Source organism: Rhinopithecus roxellana, chromosome 16 (genome assembly GCF_007565055.1).
Source record: "Rhinopithecus roxellana isolate Shanxi Qingling chromosome 16, ASM756505v1, whole genome shotgun sequence".
Lineage (NCBI taxonomy): Eukaryota > Metazoa > Chordata > Mammalia > Primates > Cercopithecidae > Rhinopithecus > Rhinopithecus roxellana.
In genome coordinates, this window is record NC_044564.1 from 117,822,499 (window position 1) to 117,837,935 (window position 15,437).

General features: G+C 41.9%; 2 protein-coding genes across 3 annotated transcripts in view; one reads left to right on the forward strand and one right to left on the reverse strand.

Moving 5' to 3' along the window:
- The first annotated feature begins 583 nt into the window (after positions 1-583).
- LOC104676245 (protein PAPPAS) lies at positions 584-5,345 on the forward strand. The gene is made up of 3 exons (XM_030919310.1): positions 584-4,441; positions 4,761-4,911; positions 5,235-5,345. The coding sequence occupies exons 1-3, from the start codon at positions 4,278-4,280 to the stop codon at positions 5,247-5,249; spliced, it is 330 nt and encodes a 109-aa protein (XP_030775170.1). The 5' UTR covers positions 584-4,277; the 3' UTR covers positions 5,250-5,345.
- Positions 3,005-15,437, reverse strand: part of PAPPA (pappalysin 1) — a 250,880-nt gene continuing 238,447 nt past the window's right edge. Inside the window, exons 22-23 of one of the 2 annotated variants that reach the window (XR_004053931.1) lie at positions 7,034-7,195; positions 3,005-3,056 (exon numbers count right to left, since the gene is read on the reverse strand). Coding sequence is in view for 1 of the 2 variants with exons in the window: in XM_030919309.1 (XP_030775169.1) it covers positions 7,088-7,195 (108 nt within the window). In the remaining variant the exon portion in view is untranslated. Of the gene's footprint in view, positions 3,057-5,234; positions 7,196-15,437 lie in introns of those variants that run through there. The other variant, XM_030919309.1, reaches the window with a different exon arrangement.

Sequence of the window (15,437 nt, forward strand, 5' to 3'; positions counted from 1 at the left end):
CTCATTTTCACATATAAAAAAATCATATATATGTGTGTGTAGAGATAGATATATATATATATATATGCCTGCATATGCATATGTGTGTGTGGATATATATATATATTTTAATACCAGAAGAGTAAGAAAGAGTTAATCTTAAAAGATAGAACTCCACAAGAATGAACAATTTATCCCACATTTTGCCTTAGACAAATGAAAACTTAGTTATGAACTAGCTCTGATCCACAGCTTAGCACTTGGGAAACCCTGCACTGGTTTGTGTCTTTGGACCATACCAGCATTTACATCTGGAAGTATATTATTAAAGGCTGTGTGCAAAAGGCAGTAGGTAACCAAGAGTGACATATGCTTTAGCTTCCCAGAACTTTCTTATAACATGTAAGAAAGTTTTTCAATTTTTGCATACACAAAATTAGATGCTTTCAGGAATTAATTTTTGTAGAGGAATAGATGTATATTGGATAAAATCTCATGCTGTCATTGATTGTCCAGTTCCAGGCCCCAGGGCTCTCTCCATGTTAGTGTGTATATATGACAGCCCTTTATCATTCTGCAAGAGACAAAAACCACACAACAACACATTGAAGCATACAAGCTATTATATATTTTCATAATATAGAACTTTAAAGTATAGTAATCAACAGTGGCAAAATATTTCTGTCTCTGACATTATTATTTGTGAGATCCAACCTGTAATTGAGATCAGAGAAAACAGTATGGAAAAACAAATCCACGAGAACAGGATAAAAATATCATGAACAGTAAAATATGTCTAAGTATTTAAAACTGTATAGAAAAAATAAATTAGATGAACAATTGTGTAAATATAAATTAAAAAAAGATGACATTCTTAATAAATAAAGTTTACTATTTACATTTTTATATATTGCCAAAAGATTTAACTTAGATCCATAAAAACACATAAACAGAAATAAAAAACCAAACATAGGAGCAGCAAATTTATGCGCGTGAGGTACAGAAAAAGGATTGGAATTGTGTTTAGTTTTTGGTGTTTAGATTGTTTTCTTTGTGTCTTTTTTCTTTTTCTTTTTTTTTTTTTTCTTTTTTTACCATAGGCCAGTAGAATTCTTATGAGAACAGCTTTTAAGCACTTCAATGGAGTGTCATTTTTTTGGTAGCTTCCAGAAGGTGCCAAACAGGTTTCAACATCATATTAATTAGAAATACCCATAATAATTATAACAATAATAAAAAGGTATAATATGATACATAAATATGGAAGAGCAGTTTGTAATATGAATACATTTTCTCTAGACGAGATCACAGTTTTATTTTGTAAATATTACATTTAAGTATATATATACACACATATATGTACAACTATATATACATGTGCATATATATGTAAATTTATATTTATATATAATATCTTTATATAGATAGATATCTGCAGACAGGTTATTGATTACAGAGACCCAAGAAAGCAACTCAATAATTGTTCAAAGGTTTCCTCACTGACTGCTGGTGTGTAGTTTAAGAAGCCCCCATTTGTTTGCACTCACAATGCCTTATCTTCTTTTAATGGAACACTTGATGTGGAATTTTAAGTCTGAGAAGTGAGGTGCCTTCTGAAGAAGAGATTTTAGAGACTCCCTTCCTCTATAAGTTAAAAATGACCGGAAGTCTTAAGTAGACGACAGTTAGCTGACTTTGACGTTGTAGGACATAATCAGCTTTAAACCAAATCATAGAACTGGTAAAGGGTAAGATCAAATTTGCCAAAACAATAAAATATTCTCCAATACAGGTCTCTCTTTTAAGATGGACTACAATTTAGGAGCTCCGGCTTTATTCCTTGAAATATCAAACAAGCACTCCTTGTCTTTCTGAAAAGGCCAATGGGCCTGTGCATTCTTGAATAATAATCCATGGACTTTGTGTCAAGCGTTGGCCCTCACAGCCCACCTAAAACCTCAGGGCCTCAAAATCTCCTGCCCTCCCACTCTGAGGTAGGTATATAGTATTATCCCCATTTTGCAGCTAGAGAAACTGATGCAAATGTAGAGGCAACTGGATAACTTGTTAAAGATCACTGAGCAAACTGCTGCCTGGAGTCAAAAATTCTAAGTTCTTTACAATAGGGACATAATTTCTCTTTTGGCTATTATACATTTCTTTTAAAAAGCAAGTGATTCATAGGAATTGGCAAAAGTTGAATAAATTACAAGAACAAGCTTTTATTCATTTGCTATTTGGTTTTTATGTTTGTTGTTTACTTCATTTGCTTTGTTTCTCAAAACTCACTGGGATTACCTGTCTGGTCATGTAGCAGCTTTTATAAAACTGGACTATGCAGTGTGGTTCTGAGTGCAGTCTTTATAAAGCCCAGTGCTGTACTGGTAAATATAAACATTTTATAACGTGAAAAGCACGACGACACAGTATGTCCCCTTAATATCTGGAAAAAACAATATCAAGCCCTCCCACTCCCTACTACCACTGATTGCCACCAAACAAATAAACAAAATGCCCACCCCCCCCCCCACAACAACAATAACACATCAAGGGAGAAAATGTCATATTTCCTGGACCTACCACAATGTACAGAAAATAACAGACAGTGTTATCAAATCCCACTCTATGTCTTCTAGGGAAATGTTTATGTTTGTGTCTACCTACTGAGTCTGTAGAATAAACAATTTCCTTTAGGAAACATAAAAATATGTTTTTTATTCTTAGTTTTTAATCATGCATTTTTATTTCCTTTTAATCTCTTTGTCTTCTATTAATCTCTATCTGTACAGCTTTGCCACCATTTTTTTATTTTCTCACTTGAAGTAGTTCCAGAAAAAAACACAAAACCTCAAAACTGTTAACTTGACCTTATAATTTCCTTCCTTTCTTCCTTCCTTCCTTCCTTTTTTTCTTCTTTCTCTTTCTTTCTTTCTTTCTTTCTTTCTTTCTTTCTTTCTTTCTTTCTTTCTTTCTTTCTTTCTTTCTTTCTTTCTTTCTTTCTTTCTTTTTCTTTCTTTCCTTCTTTCTTTCCTTTCTTTCTTTCTTTCTTTCCTTTCTTTCTTTCACACAGGTAACACCTATAACAAATTGACAATTGCAACCAAGTTAAATCGAACCTGGAAGGGAGATAGCCGAAATGTGTCTCAAAGAATTATTTTCAACAAATAGCATTTAAGCATTGGCCAAGGTGGGAATAAGACCAAGAGAACCGTCTAGGCAGTGACTCAATGTGTTGAAGCCAGGAGTGGCAGCTGATACCCTACATTTTCAAAGCCCTACCATCTATGACCATTAATCTTTCCCTTCCTTGACATCCCAATTCACCATCAAAACTGATTTCCCAAGGACTGTATTTCCTTAAAAGGTTGTTGGCACAGAGTCTGGGGGGGCAATGCAAATCCTTTGGGTAGGTGTTAAGATTGTGACTTGGAAAAGGTTCCCTAAATAGGGCTTAGAGAACTGTCCACCTCATCTTTTATTTTTTGCTGCTAACAATCTAATACTTCAAATGCAGAACCTTCAGTGTTTTAAGGCCTTTGAGCTGCTGATACACAATAGTGCATCAGAGCTGCCTCTCAGTGCTCCGGTCACCTAAACAGAAGATGACTGAAGGAATGAAACCATGAGTTAATTCCCAGGAGGAAAATAAAACTGGGAATAAATGCATTGCTCAAATTGAGCTGACACTCCTCCACTAAGGTTTGAAAAGACCCTATTAATGATACCTTCCATGTGGGCATGAGGTTGGCCACCAATCAAGTAGCCTCTTTTGCCTAATATCCTTGGCAAATATATGTTTGTTAGCAACAGGTCTGAATGAAAGAGACTGAGTGGGTCTTAATTCAGAAGAGCTGAATTCACTCTGTGAGTCTGAAGATACAAGTCAACCTCCAGGAATCTTTGCTTAGCTGGATAGTGTGGGAATAGATGATGATGGGAGTGAAGATAGAAAGAGGATAAGGACTGATTTGAGGGAAGCTGGTAAGGTTCTTTTGTGGCTACTGAAATCACATCAGTAGTAATGTCATCTATGGGTCTTCAAAGTTTCTTGTATTACCTATGGGTATAATTAAGCAACTGGGAGGGTTGATACTGTTACCTTTCTTAGCTTGTACCTTCTAAGTTAACATCACACAGGCTGCTAACTCTGCTAGGGCAAGAGAGAGGCCTGGAGAGTTGGCAAGAGTGCGAAGATACTGGAGAGGGGTTCAGAATAGGATCGATTCTTCTAATATTATTCTTATTTCTTGCTAAGAATTGGTCCTTGTAATTACAGTGAGGTAATGGTCTGGATATAAATGAGATATGGTTTTGTGAGGAAGAAGCATAGAGGATTATTCTTAACAACTGTGGCAGTCTTGCCGATATGGAACCCAATTTCAGAGTTTGTGAAATGGTATAAGTCTCATAAACTATCTCAGCACTGCATCTGTATTTGTGGGCACCTGTGCCAAAAGCACCTTAATATGTTTCTGGGGTTTTTTTGTTTGTTTGTTTTTTGTTTTTTTTGAGACGGATTCTCGCTCTGTCACCCAGGCTAGAGTGCAGTGGCACTATCTCGGCTCACTGCAAGCTCCACCTCCTGTTTTAGGCCATTCTCCTGCCTCAGCCTCCCAAGTAGCTGAGACTACAGGCGCCCGCCTGGCTAATTTTTTTTGTATTTTTAGTAGAGACAGGGTTTCACTGTGTTAGCCAGGATGGTCTCGATCTCCTGACCTCGTGATCCACCTGCCTTGGCCTCCCAAAGTGCTGGGATTACAGGCGTGAGCCACGGCGCCCGGCGATATGTTTCTTAATGTAATTGGCCAGAGATGGCCAATAGATGTCTTCTCAAGTGTTTTTGATCACCAGGTAAGTGCTACTGGGAGTGATATAATATGGTGGTTCCTAAAGTTATTTTTGGTCCCATTTTTTTTTTTTTTTTTTAAAAAGGCTATGATAGGCCGGCGCGGTGGCTCAAGCCTTATCTCAGCACTTTGGGAGGCGAGACGGGCGGTCACGAGGTCAGGAGATCGTACCCTCCTTTCAATATGGTGAAACCCCGTCTCTACTAAAATACAAAAACTATCCGGGCGAGGTTGCGGCGCCTGTAGTCCCAGCTATCTTGGGAGGCTGATGAGGAGAATGGCGTGAACCCGGGGGGGAGCTTGCAGTGAGCGAGATCCGGCCACTGCAACTCCAGCCTGGGTGACAGAGTGAGACTCCGTCTCAATAAAAAAAAAAAAAAAAAAAAAAAAAAAAAAAAAAAAAAAAAGGCTATGATAGATTAACAACACCTGCCTTGGATGCAGGAGTTAGGTGAGGCTGCACACGTGCGTGGTATTTTCTATCCCTACGCTAGGTTTTGTTTCTGTTGGCTCTCTTCACTAGACTTGAGATGACTTGATTTACAGTAATCTCTATGTGATATAACTAGTCTAGACCTTCCCTTCACCTCAATTCCCAGCTCCAGGTTTCAGAAAGCATGTCCCACTCAACCTTTCTCTCCAGTTCATCCTGTATTAATTTCTTCCCATGTTAATTCAAAGGGAGTGGACAAGTACCTGGCTGAAAAGAAACAAAGAGATCCCCGAAGTGTTGGGGGCTTCCACATACAATTGACTAATTTTCACTTAACTTTTGGAGGCTAGACATGGGAGAGAGAAAAGCATTGCCCAGTCACAGGTATGGAAGGGAGTACTGGTAGCTGGAAAAACCATATAGAAAACATGATGACCATGTTGAGTTGTTAGTGCTGAGGCTGTGAACTCTTTGGCTTCTTTCTGATGGCCCTCTCGAGAACAATGTATACTATTCTTATAAAAGATTCTTTCTCCCAGAATTGTATCTCCTCAGAGCAACAGCGAAGTTCTCAGGACCAAAGCCTACTCTAGCCTGAAGGGCTAGGAAGATTAGGATGAGGATAATAATCCAAGAGTCTCGACAATTCCAATAGTCTCTGGATGGCTCCAACATCATAGAAATTTAACACTGTTCCACTTGTTTACAAAATCTAACACTGGCTTAGACATTCTGGACTTTCAGTGAGGGTTCCAGCATCTGATATCCCTCAACTCTTTTCCAGGGTGAGAGGCCCACTTACAGGAAACTTAACTTCTCACCATGTGGACCCATGAGGGTTTTTCTCTTGCAGAAGGGCTAAAAAGTGAGGAGCTATGGAAAAATGTGGGTCACTTTTAAGGCAGACTGTTTGGTTGTGTGGAATTTTTCCTAACCTAGTTCTACTATCTTGGATTATTCAATGTATAGGATAGAGCAGCAGGAAAAGTAGCAGCAAATGTGGTCCCAAGGCAAGATTTGGGGGAACAGGTAAGTCCTAGAGGGATATTATTACCTCAAGCCTCAAGCAAGGGGCTGACATAATACCTTGACATTGCAATCCTAAGCCATTCTCAGATTGGCCTCGAACCCTGGAGTTGGGGTAAAATCCCCCATGGCAGCAGAAGAATTGGGGCGCTTTGCATACCTTATAATCTTTACCTCTTCCTAGGTCCTAGTTCCCTAGAAGATAGGTGATCACAGACTATTTCACTGCCAATCCCAAAGGACTGTACAATTGTGCATGTCCTACATATTCCGAGCCTCAGGGTGTGAACTATCTTGACATCTCCACACTTGGTCTTAGCAGTTTCTGCAAATTTCTTTCTCCCAAGGATAGTGTTGGCTAGGAGCTTGGGAAAGAAAAGATTGAGTTTATTCCAGTCTCTGTCTACTCATCTCCAGAACTGCCCTCACGCAGATGTTTGTATGGGTGTGTATGCATGCATGTGTACTAACCACAGATGGGCACACTCTAGATATAGAACATGTTTCTTGCTGTGGTTGTGTGACAAATGGCTAGAATTTTAGGAGGCTCTGGGACTGCACACTGTATATGCAATCCATCTCAGACTTTGGGATGGGAATCCATTTCATCATCCAGCATGGTGAAACTTGGTTCATTCACCCCACTGTGTGTCCTTCCTGGGTAAAATTAAAGGCAGACCGGTTGGGTGCTAAGGATCCCTGGTGTGGAGAGGCCATTCCATTGAGCAGCTGACTGTGAAATCAATACCAAAGGGATGCGGGTCCTGGCGTTGGGAATTCTTTGACAACTCCTTGTCCTTCCTTAGCCATGGCTATATCCCCGGAGGTCTTTCCGGCTGTGTTCTTGGGCCTGGGGGTCCCGACAAGCACAGTCACCTTGTAGGTCACAGGACATAGGGAATGGGGTGACCTGCAGAAAGAGAGAAGAAGCGAATCAGGTGGTTTGGTCTGAAGCAGTAATGATCAGGAAGGCAGTGGAGGGCAGCGATACAATCACTGGATTTGAGGAGCAGAAGGTTCAAGTTCAAGTCATGGCTCTGCTTCTTGCTATATCCTGGTGATAACTTTTATCGAGAGCACCATGATCATAATCATAGCAGTTTTCATTTACAGAGGCACTTGCTATGCGTCAGGCATTTGCTATGGGGTAAGGCAATGTACTCAGTGATTTCCAAACAAGAAAACACTTTTGACAACTCTGTAAGACAGATGCTCCAACAATCACCCTTTTATTGATGGGGAAACTGAAGCTCAGAAAGGAATAAGAATTTGCCAAAAGTAATAATAAGTGTCAAGTCTAGTATTTAAAGTAAAACAAGCTACTTATCTCTGAGCCTCAGGTCCCTATGTAGAGCTGATATAAGACCCACTTTGTACTGTAAACTATAGGAGCTGAGTAAAATCATGGGTGGAAAATTGTAGTGCACTATAGCAAAGTCAATTAATAGAATTGTGTAATGGAATATCTGATGTATATGTGATCAAGTGAAAGAAAGGACGTGGAAGTGTCCTTTGAGAAACCATAAGTCTCTGCACATATTCGTCACTTTGATTTTAGTAGGCAATGATGAAAACTAAAAGCATGTCTCAGGGAAGCTAGACCACCTTCTGGGAGGCTTGGAATCCTGAGTAGGGAATAGATCGTATGGAGGTTTTGTACAAAATTTGAAGGACCTGGGAAGCAGATTTTAGCATACGAAAAAGTGAGAGGACTGAGTTCAATCCAGTTTCCAGTTCGTTCTTTCATGTGTTCTGTGACCTTGGCCAGCTTTCCTTTCTGAAAACTGATAGGAAGAGCCCAACAGAGTGAGTGTCTTCCCCATCCAGCAGATAATCTATCTTTCCAAAGAGCACAGTGCAGTCCCTGCTTGAGTCCCCGCCTGAACTAACGCAAGTAGATTTCACCTCATTGCATCATGACATTTGCATATCACTTTCCCTAGAGAGTCTCCAATCTGCGCAGATGGATTTAATGACCTCATTTGCCTCCTGCCTGGACAGGGTCTCCAAGTGGTCACGTAGTCTCAGAGAGAATCTTTGTTTCTATCCCTCTCTCTCATGTACTTGTGGACTCATTCTCAATGTCTAGCTCTTCTTTTTTCTCTGCCTCTTTGACCACTTTCCCTCCCTCCCAACCTCTCTCCATCCTGAAATTTTGCAAAAATTTAAAAGGTAGAATGGAACATCAGAAAGATTTAAGTATACGCCCAGCTCTCTCATCTACTTGAGACGTGACCTTGAACATGTGACAATTTCTCTGGGTCTCAATGAACTCATTCATTTAATGGGAAAAACAAAAGTGTAGACCTCCTGAGGTTGTGATAAGGAATACATGAAATAACTCATGAAAACACCTCACACAGTGCTTGACATATGCTAAGTGCTCAATTATTCTCTCTCTTTCTCTCTCCCACTCCCTCTCCTTTATTTTTTTGGTCTATCCTCCCACCACTTCTGTGGCCCATAAGGCAGGGACCAGGTCAATCGTGTTTATTTCTGTTTTCACAGGGCCTAAGCCACAGAATGAATAAATTTCTATGCATTGCTCCATCTCTCTCTGACTCTTTGTACTTATGGCTACCACAAATCTTTGTTTCTCTTTTCAGTTTCAATTCCTAAGTGCTTGATGCTGTGGTAAGCATTTCCACAGTCCCTTTTTCCAAGCAGCACCGCTCTTCTTGCTCACAGCTACTTGCTGTTCTCTGTTTAGACATTTACTTTCCAGCCTCTGTGACTCTGTGGAATACATCTAGGATATTCCATCTAGAATCTAGAATATTTGCTCCTATTCATTTTACCTTGAAGAGAAGCACAGATTGTTAGAACTGGAAGTGTCATAGAGAGGAAACCCTCCAGTCCAAACAGGGAAACTGAGGGGAAAGCCAAGTCAAAATCCAACCACTAGGGTAGAGTGTGGACAGTACTATCATGAAAGCCAAAAGGTTCGGGTTGGGATCCTTGTTTGCTTCACACTCGCTGAACGATTTTGGGAAAATCCCTCCATTGTCATGAACTTAGGTTCTACATCTATGAAAGGAGGATTTTTAAAATACCATATTTCATATCGCATTTTTTGTGAGGATCAAGCAAGAAGAAACATGCAAAAGTCCCAGCACATGACCTAACACCTTTGAGATGCTCAGTGCCGAATACATATATGCTGAATCAAATTTCTCACTCACTCGTATTTCACCATCTTTCCTGCCTATTGTCCCCCACCTCCCACCTTCCACACTTGAACAATCTCCTTGTCCTTAACTCCCCCATGCTTTATCCATCCCCATCTCCTACCCTTGCTCTCATTCTATCATTAGCACGATCCAGTTACCTCTAATGTCTTCTCTAAAATTCTCTCTGTAACACTTTCCCATGGAGCTCAAACACCCATTAGGGATGGTTTCATGTCTGCTTTATCTTTTGTGCTTTCTGCTGCACCTCACTCAAGGCAAATATTCAAAAAATTATATGTCTTAGAATAAAATCCAAAGTCCTTACCACAAGTTCAAGGCCTTGCATGATCTGATTTCTATATAATTCTCAGATCTGACATGGTTCCCTTCTCCTCCTCACTCTCATTGGCTTCTTTATTTATCGGTTCCTCATATACTCTGTTTTCCTACTTTTGTGTCTTTAGCCACTAATGGTCCTCCACTCTGACTGCCCTTCCCTGGCCAGCTCTTTTTCATTGTCCAAGTCTTTTCTCAAGTATCACTACCTCCCTCAGTAGTCTGACCAAAGATACTAGGTTGGTGCAAAAATAATTGTCGTTTTTGCCATTGAAAGTAATGGCAAAAACAGCAATTACTTTTGCACCAATCTAATAGCACCATCACCTTCATACCATATCACAGCATCTTATTTTTACACCCTTCTAATACTGAATTACTTCTTTACTTAGATGTCAGCTCCCTCTGGGCAGGGACCATGACTGTTGTTGAACTGAGTCTTTATGCATTCAATGACCCATGAATGAATGAGCAAATGAATGCATGAATATGCAGGCAGAATACAAGTCAGGGAACCTCCACTCTTGCAGTCGGCTGCTGGGTGACTTTAGAGAAGTTACTTCCCTTCTCTGAGCTTCAGCTTCCCTACCTATAATAAGAGTTGATTTTCATAGCTCCTAACTTCCCATCTGGCTGAAAATCCTTCTCAGTCTGAGAAAGGTAGAAGGCAAAGACCTGGCCAGAAAGGAAGCTGAAACATAGAATTTCTTCACAAATCCTGTCTTGAATGCTTCCCTTCCTGCCCTCCCCAGTTCAATCAGCTTCTCCAAAATTGCTGGCTGGCAAGGCCTTGCCACCAGTTAGCTTCTCAGGCCTGTCTCGGCACTCTGGCTATGCTGGGGTGGTATCACCTTTTTCTTCCTTCCCCAGGCCAGTCAGGGCAGTTTAAGCACTTCCCAAATAAACACTGAAGGAAACTCAATCAGAATATGACAAAGCCTAGGAGGGTTGGTCTCAGGAGGCCTATCCAGAGCCTCCTTGTCTCCACTATATGCTTGTAAGTAGTATGTTGTAGACTTTACACAGAAACTGTATGACTTTCGGCAAGTCCCTGGCATCTTCAGCCTCCCCATCTGTAAGACAAGAGTCTTTATCAAGACCTCGCAGGGCTCTGGTGAGGAGTCAGTGAAGTCATGTCAGGTTCAGCCTAGCTCTCAGAGCGCCCAATGTAGAGGAGACACATGGTGTTTTCTTCCTTCCTGTTGCCTCTTTGTGAACTGCCTGTTCAGAGCCTTGTCTGTTACAAGCTTCCTCACTGATCACGGATATAAAGCTGAGAAGAAAAGGGTAGAGATTTTCAGGTATTCCTAGGTCTAACCTGGAAAGGACTTTGGGACACCTGTTCATGAAGGTTCAAGCGGTGAATACCATTGTACACACACTAGTGATTCCAAAGGACCTTCCACATGCCAGATGATTTTTATATATTAGCTCTCTGACTCCACACCACCTTGTGAGATTATCACTGTTAGCTACCCATCTTGCAGATGAGAAAATAGAGGTTTCAGAATGTTTAAAGCAAAACTAACCTGTCCCAGGCCTCAGTACCAGTCAGTGAGTTGATGATGCAGGATTCTAAAACCCAATTCAAACACTTGAGAGCTTTTCAGCAAGTGAGAGTAAAAAGAAGGGGGAATGGCCGGGCGCGGTGGCTCAAGCCTGTAATCCCAGCACTTTGGGAGGCCGAGACGGGCGGATCACGAGGTCAGAAGATCGAGACCATCCTGGCTAACACGGTGAAACGCCGTCTCTACTAAAATTACAAAAAACTAGCCGGGAGAGGTGGCGGGCGCCTGTAGTCCCAGCTACTCTGGAGGCTGAGGCAGGAGAATGGCGTAAACCCCGGAGGTGGAGCTTGCAGTGAGCTGAGATCCGGCCACTGCACTCCAGCCTGGGCAACAGAGCGAGACTCCGTCTCAAAAAAAAAAAAAAAGAAGGGGGAAAAAAAGGTATTTTCTTCACAACGTGAAAAGGCTGACTGCTGCTTTGTCTTTTTAATCACCAATAACTTTTATCCTTATTATGTGCCTGGCACTGAGCTAAACTCAATGTGTATCATTACCTTACTCACTCTGCCCAGCAATGCTAAGAGGTAACTATTCTTACTATCCCCATTTTACATCTTAAAGGAAACTAAGATGCAAAGAGGTGAGTCAGTGGACTGGCAGGTGGCCTGGCACTCCTTAGTACCATGCCCCAGGAGGACGGCAGAGCAGGAGTCAGGGTCCTCTCTTCACAGATGAAGAAACTGAGGCATAGAGAGAAGAATCACATCTTGATAAAATCAGAGCTCTGAGCCCAACTGCCAGATTCCCTGACTCCCCAAGCAGCTCCCCACCTTCTCCCCGAAGCGGCCTCCCAAGAAAACCTACCACCCACAGCATGAACACCATGGTGGCCAGTTTACATTTGGGGATTCTCAGCATCATGTGGCTAGGCTGTCCCATAAATGGCTTGGCCACCCACTCTGGGATTCTGTTAGCAAGCCAGGGCCATGACTGCCAGGATTCTCTCCTTTTTTACTCGGGGCTAGAGATGGTGCTCCGGCACGTGGGTTCTCCCTCTGGATGAGCTGCTGAGGAGAACACCTCCATCTGTGAGTGTGAGTGGCTCAGGAATGCAGCTGAGGCAACTGTACCACAAGGCCCTGGCTGCAGATCCTGTCTAGAGCTGAGAGACATGCAGGGGCTGGATTCTGACTCAGACTCCACAGGGAAGTAACTAGCAGAGCATGGTGGGGGTGCTGGTCGAGGAGGGACAAGAGTCATGTTGTGCTGATGGTCAGAGAGCTTTGACTCTGTCTCCTGCTGGCTGTGGGGGCCACATCACTGACAGGTCACTTCACCTGGTTGAATCTTAGGGTCTTCACAGTGCTGATGGAAAGATTTCATGAGGACCAAGTACATAAAGGCATGACGCCAAGGACAAGGATTCCCCTGTAAGTTTCTTAAATGTAGGATGGATACAGTACCTGGCATAAAACATGGAACAGTTAATGTATACAGAAGCTTGTTTAAATGAAGATAAAGTGGTCATGTGGATAAATGGAAGATAAAGTGGAAAAAATATGGGTAAATTGGAGGAAAGCACTGACCTAGGGGAGAAAAAGACATGTTTGAGTCTTTGCCCTGTTGCTGAATTTGGTGTATGCTATAAGGCAAGTTACTTCCCTTTTCTGGGCTTCAGTTTCTCTATCTGTAAAAAGGAGGTACCAACAGTCCTACCACACAGAAGCATGTTGGGTAAAGTATGAAATGCAAGTAAAGCATTTAGCATAATGCATGGCATAAAATATGGGCTCAATAAATGATGATGCTAGTGGTGATGGTGGTGATGGTTTTGACAGTGAGGTAATGATTATGGTGGTGGTAATAATGTTGGTAATTATGCTGATAACTTTTTGGGATAGAAGGGCTGGATTCCATCATAGGACCAATATAAAATGACCAAGATAAAATGAGTGTCTACTTCATCCATAAGGAAAAAGTCAGGGCTACATTCCAAAGCGGGGGGCCAGGGGAGGGATGGGATTTAATAACATTCCAGAAGCCAATAATTTTTGAATATGGAAGAGTTAGTCTAGTGTGCTTAGCCATCTGCTTGTTGTCTCTTACTAATCCTCCAAGTTAAGCATATCTACTCCCTCTTCTAAAAGGCCTTCTGGGATTCCCTAGACTGGCTCAGTGCTTCAAATTCTCCTGAATACCCCCACTGGCCTCTGGATAAAGTTCAATCTCCCTGGCTTGGGTGATAAAAGCCTTGCTTATCCATCTAGGCTTATCTTTCATCCCTTTTCCCCTTGTACCATGCTCTGGGCATACTCAGGGAATTATAATTTCCTTAACACTTTCCCTAGTGTCTGGGCCTTTGCACAGCCTGTTCCTCTGGCCAGAGATACCCTTTTCCCTCCCACCCCTATCTCTGGTCCTCCCTTACTCCTTTCATCTGGGAAATAACTTCTGTACTTTTCGTGTATTGCCTTTGTTGTTGCCTTCCCTAGGAAACTTCGCTGACCTCCTGACTTGCTGTGTCTCCATGAGTACTTGCTATACTCTAAATGTCTGGCTACTCATCCATAAAACATGAACTCAGTGCAGCTGGGACCAGGTTCTTGTTCATGGCCTAGTACAGTATCTATCACACAGCAGGTACTACCCTAAATTCACTCGTTCAAAAAGTATTTATTTGTGGGTGTTGAGTACATACTATTGGACAGGAAACATTGAGGTACACTGGAAATTGGAATCTATCAACAAACAAGAAGCACATTCTTATCCTCATTAATTCTGCATTCTAGCATCAAGAGGGGTAGGGGTCATCTGATCATAAATAAATATATTTTAGAGTGTGTTCCAGGGTGATAAGTATTAGGGAAGAAAGAAAAACCAAAACAGAAGGCAAAGCAAATGAACGTGGGAGTGCCAGGGTGATGTGGGGTGGGTGGTCAGCGTTGGACTCATTGAGAACACGGCACTTGGGCAAAGACTTGAAAGAGGTGAAGGAGTGAGTCATGAGGATGAATAGAAGAGGGTTCTCAGCCAAAGAAATTGCCAGTGACACAGTGACAAAGGCTGTAAAGTAGAAGGATGCCTGAGCTGAGCTAAGGACAGCAAGGAGTCCAGAGGGCCAGAGGTGAATAAGAAAAGGCATACACAGTGGGAAGGGGGCAGTCAGAGAAGCAATGTGGGTGGGAAAAGCACCCACATTTTCCCAAGGGCTTTGTAGGCACTGGGAAAACTTAGGTTTTCACTCCAAGTAAAATGGGAAGGAACTGTATGTCTTTGCATTGAGGTATGATGTGATCTGACTTGATTTAAAAGGACTATTCTGTGAGGTTAGGAGTTCAAGACCAGCCTGAGCAATATAGTGAAACCCTGTCTCTACTAAAAATACAAAAATTAGCCAGGTGTGGTGGCACATGCCTGTAATCCCAGCTACTCAGGAGGCTAAGACAGGAGAATTGCTTGAACCTGGGAGGCGGAGGTTGCAGTGAGCCAAGATTATGCCACTGCACTCCAGCCTGGGCAACAGAGCGAGACTCTGTCTCAACAACAACAACAAAAAAGGATTATTCTGGCTGCTGGGTCAAGAAGAGACACTGACGTACATCCCCAAGTCAGCTACCCAACACCCAGCCCTTTGTTGATACAGGTTATCACCCACTCTGCTAAGAAGGCTGCTCTCCACGTAATGATGTTGATTATTTTTCCATATCTTATAGAATCACTAACCTTCTTAGACCAATGATAAATGTCCTTTCTTAAGAAACCATGTTCTCATTCAGGTAGGGTTTAAGATTTAGCAAATTGGTCATTTAGCAAATATTGCAGCCCTACACATAGTTGCATGAATTGGGTGCACCATCCTGTGCTGAGAGGTGTTTCTGGGATTAACCTCTTCTTATTCTCTGTAGGTCTCAGTCTTAACTACCCCTCCGCTTCCTGCTCAATGACCAACTCATCCAGGAAGCCATGTGAAGAGTGCTTAGGCACATTTTTAGAAAGCCTTGGTATGTTGAGTTCTTAGACAGGAATCTAACTCAAATATCAAGACATAAAAACCCAAAGTGAGTCTGGCCTACCCAAGGTCACAGAGTTAATAAGTCACAGAACCAGGACTATACCCCAACTCCCTAGACATCTATAA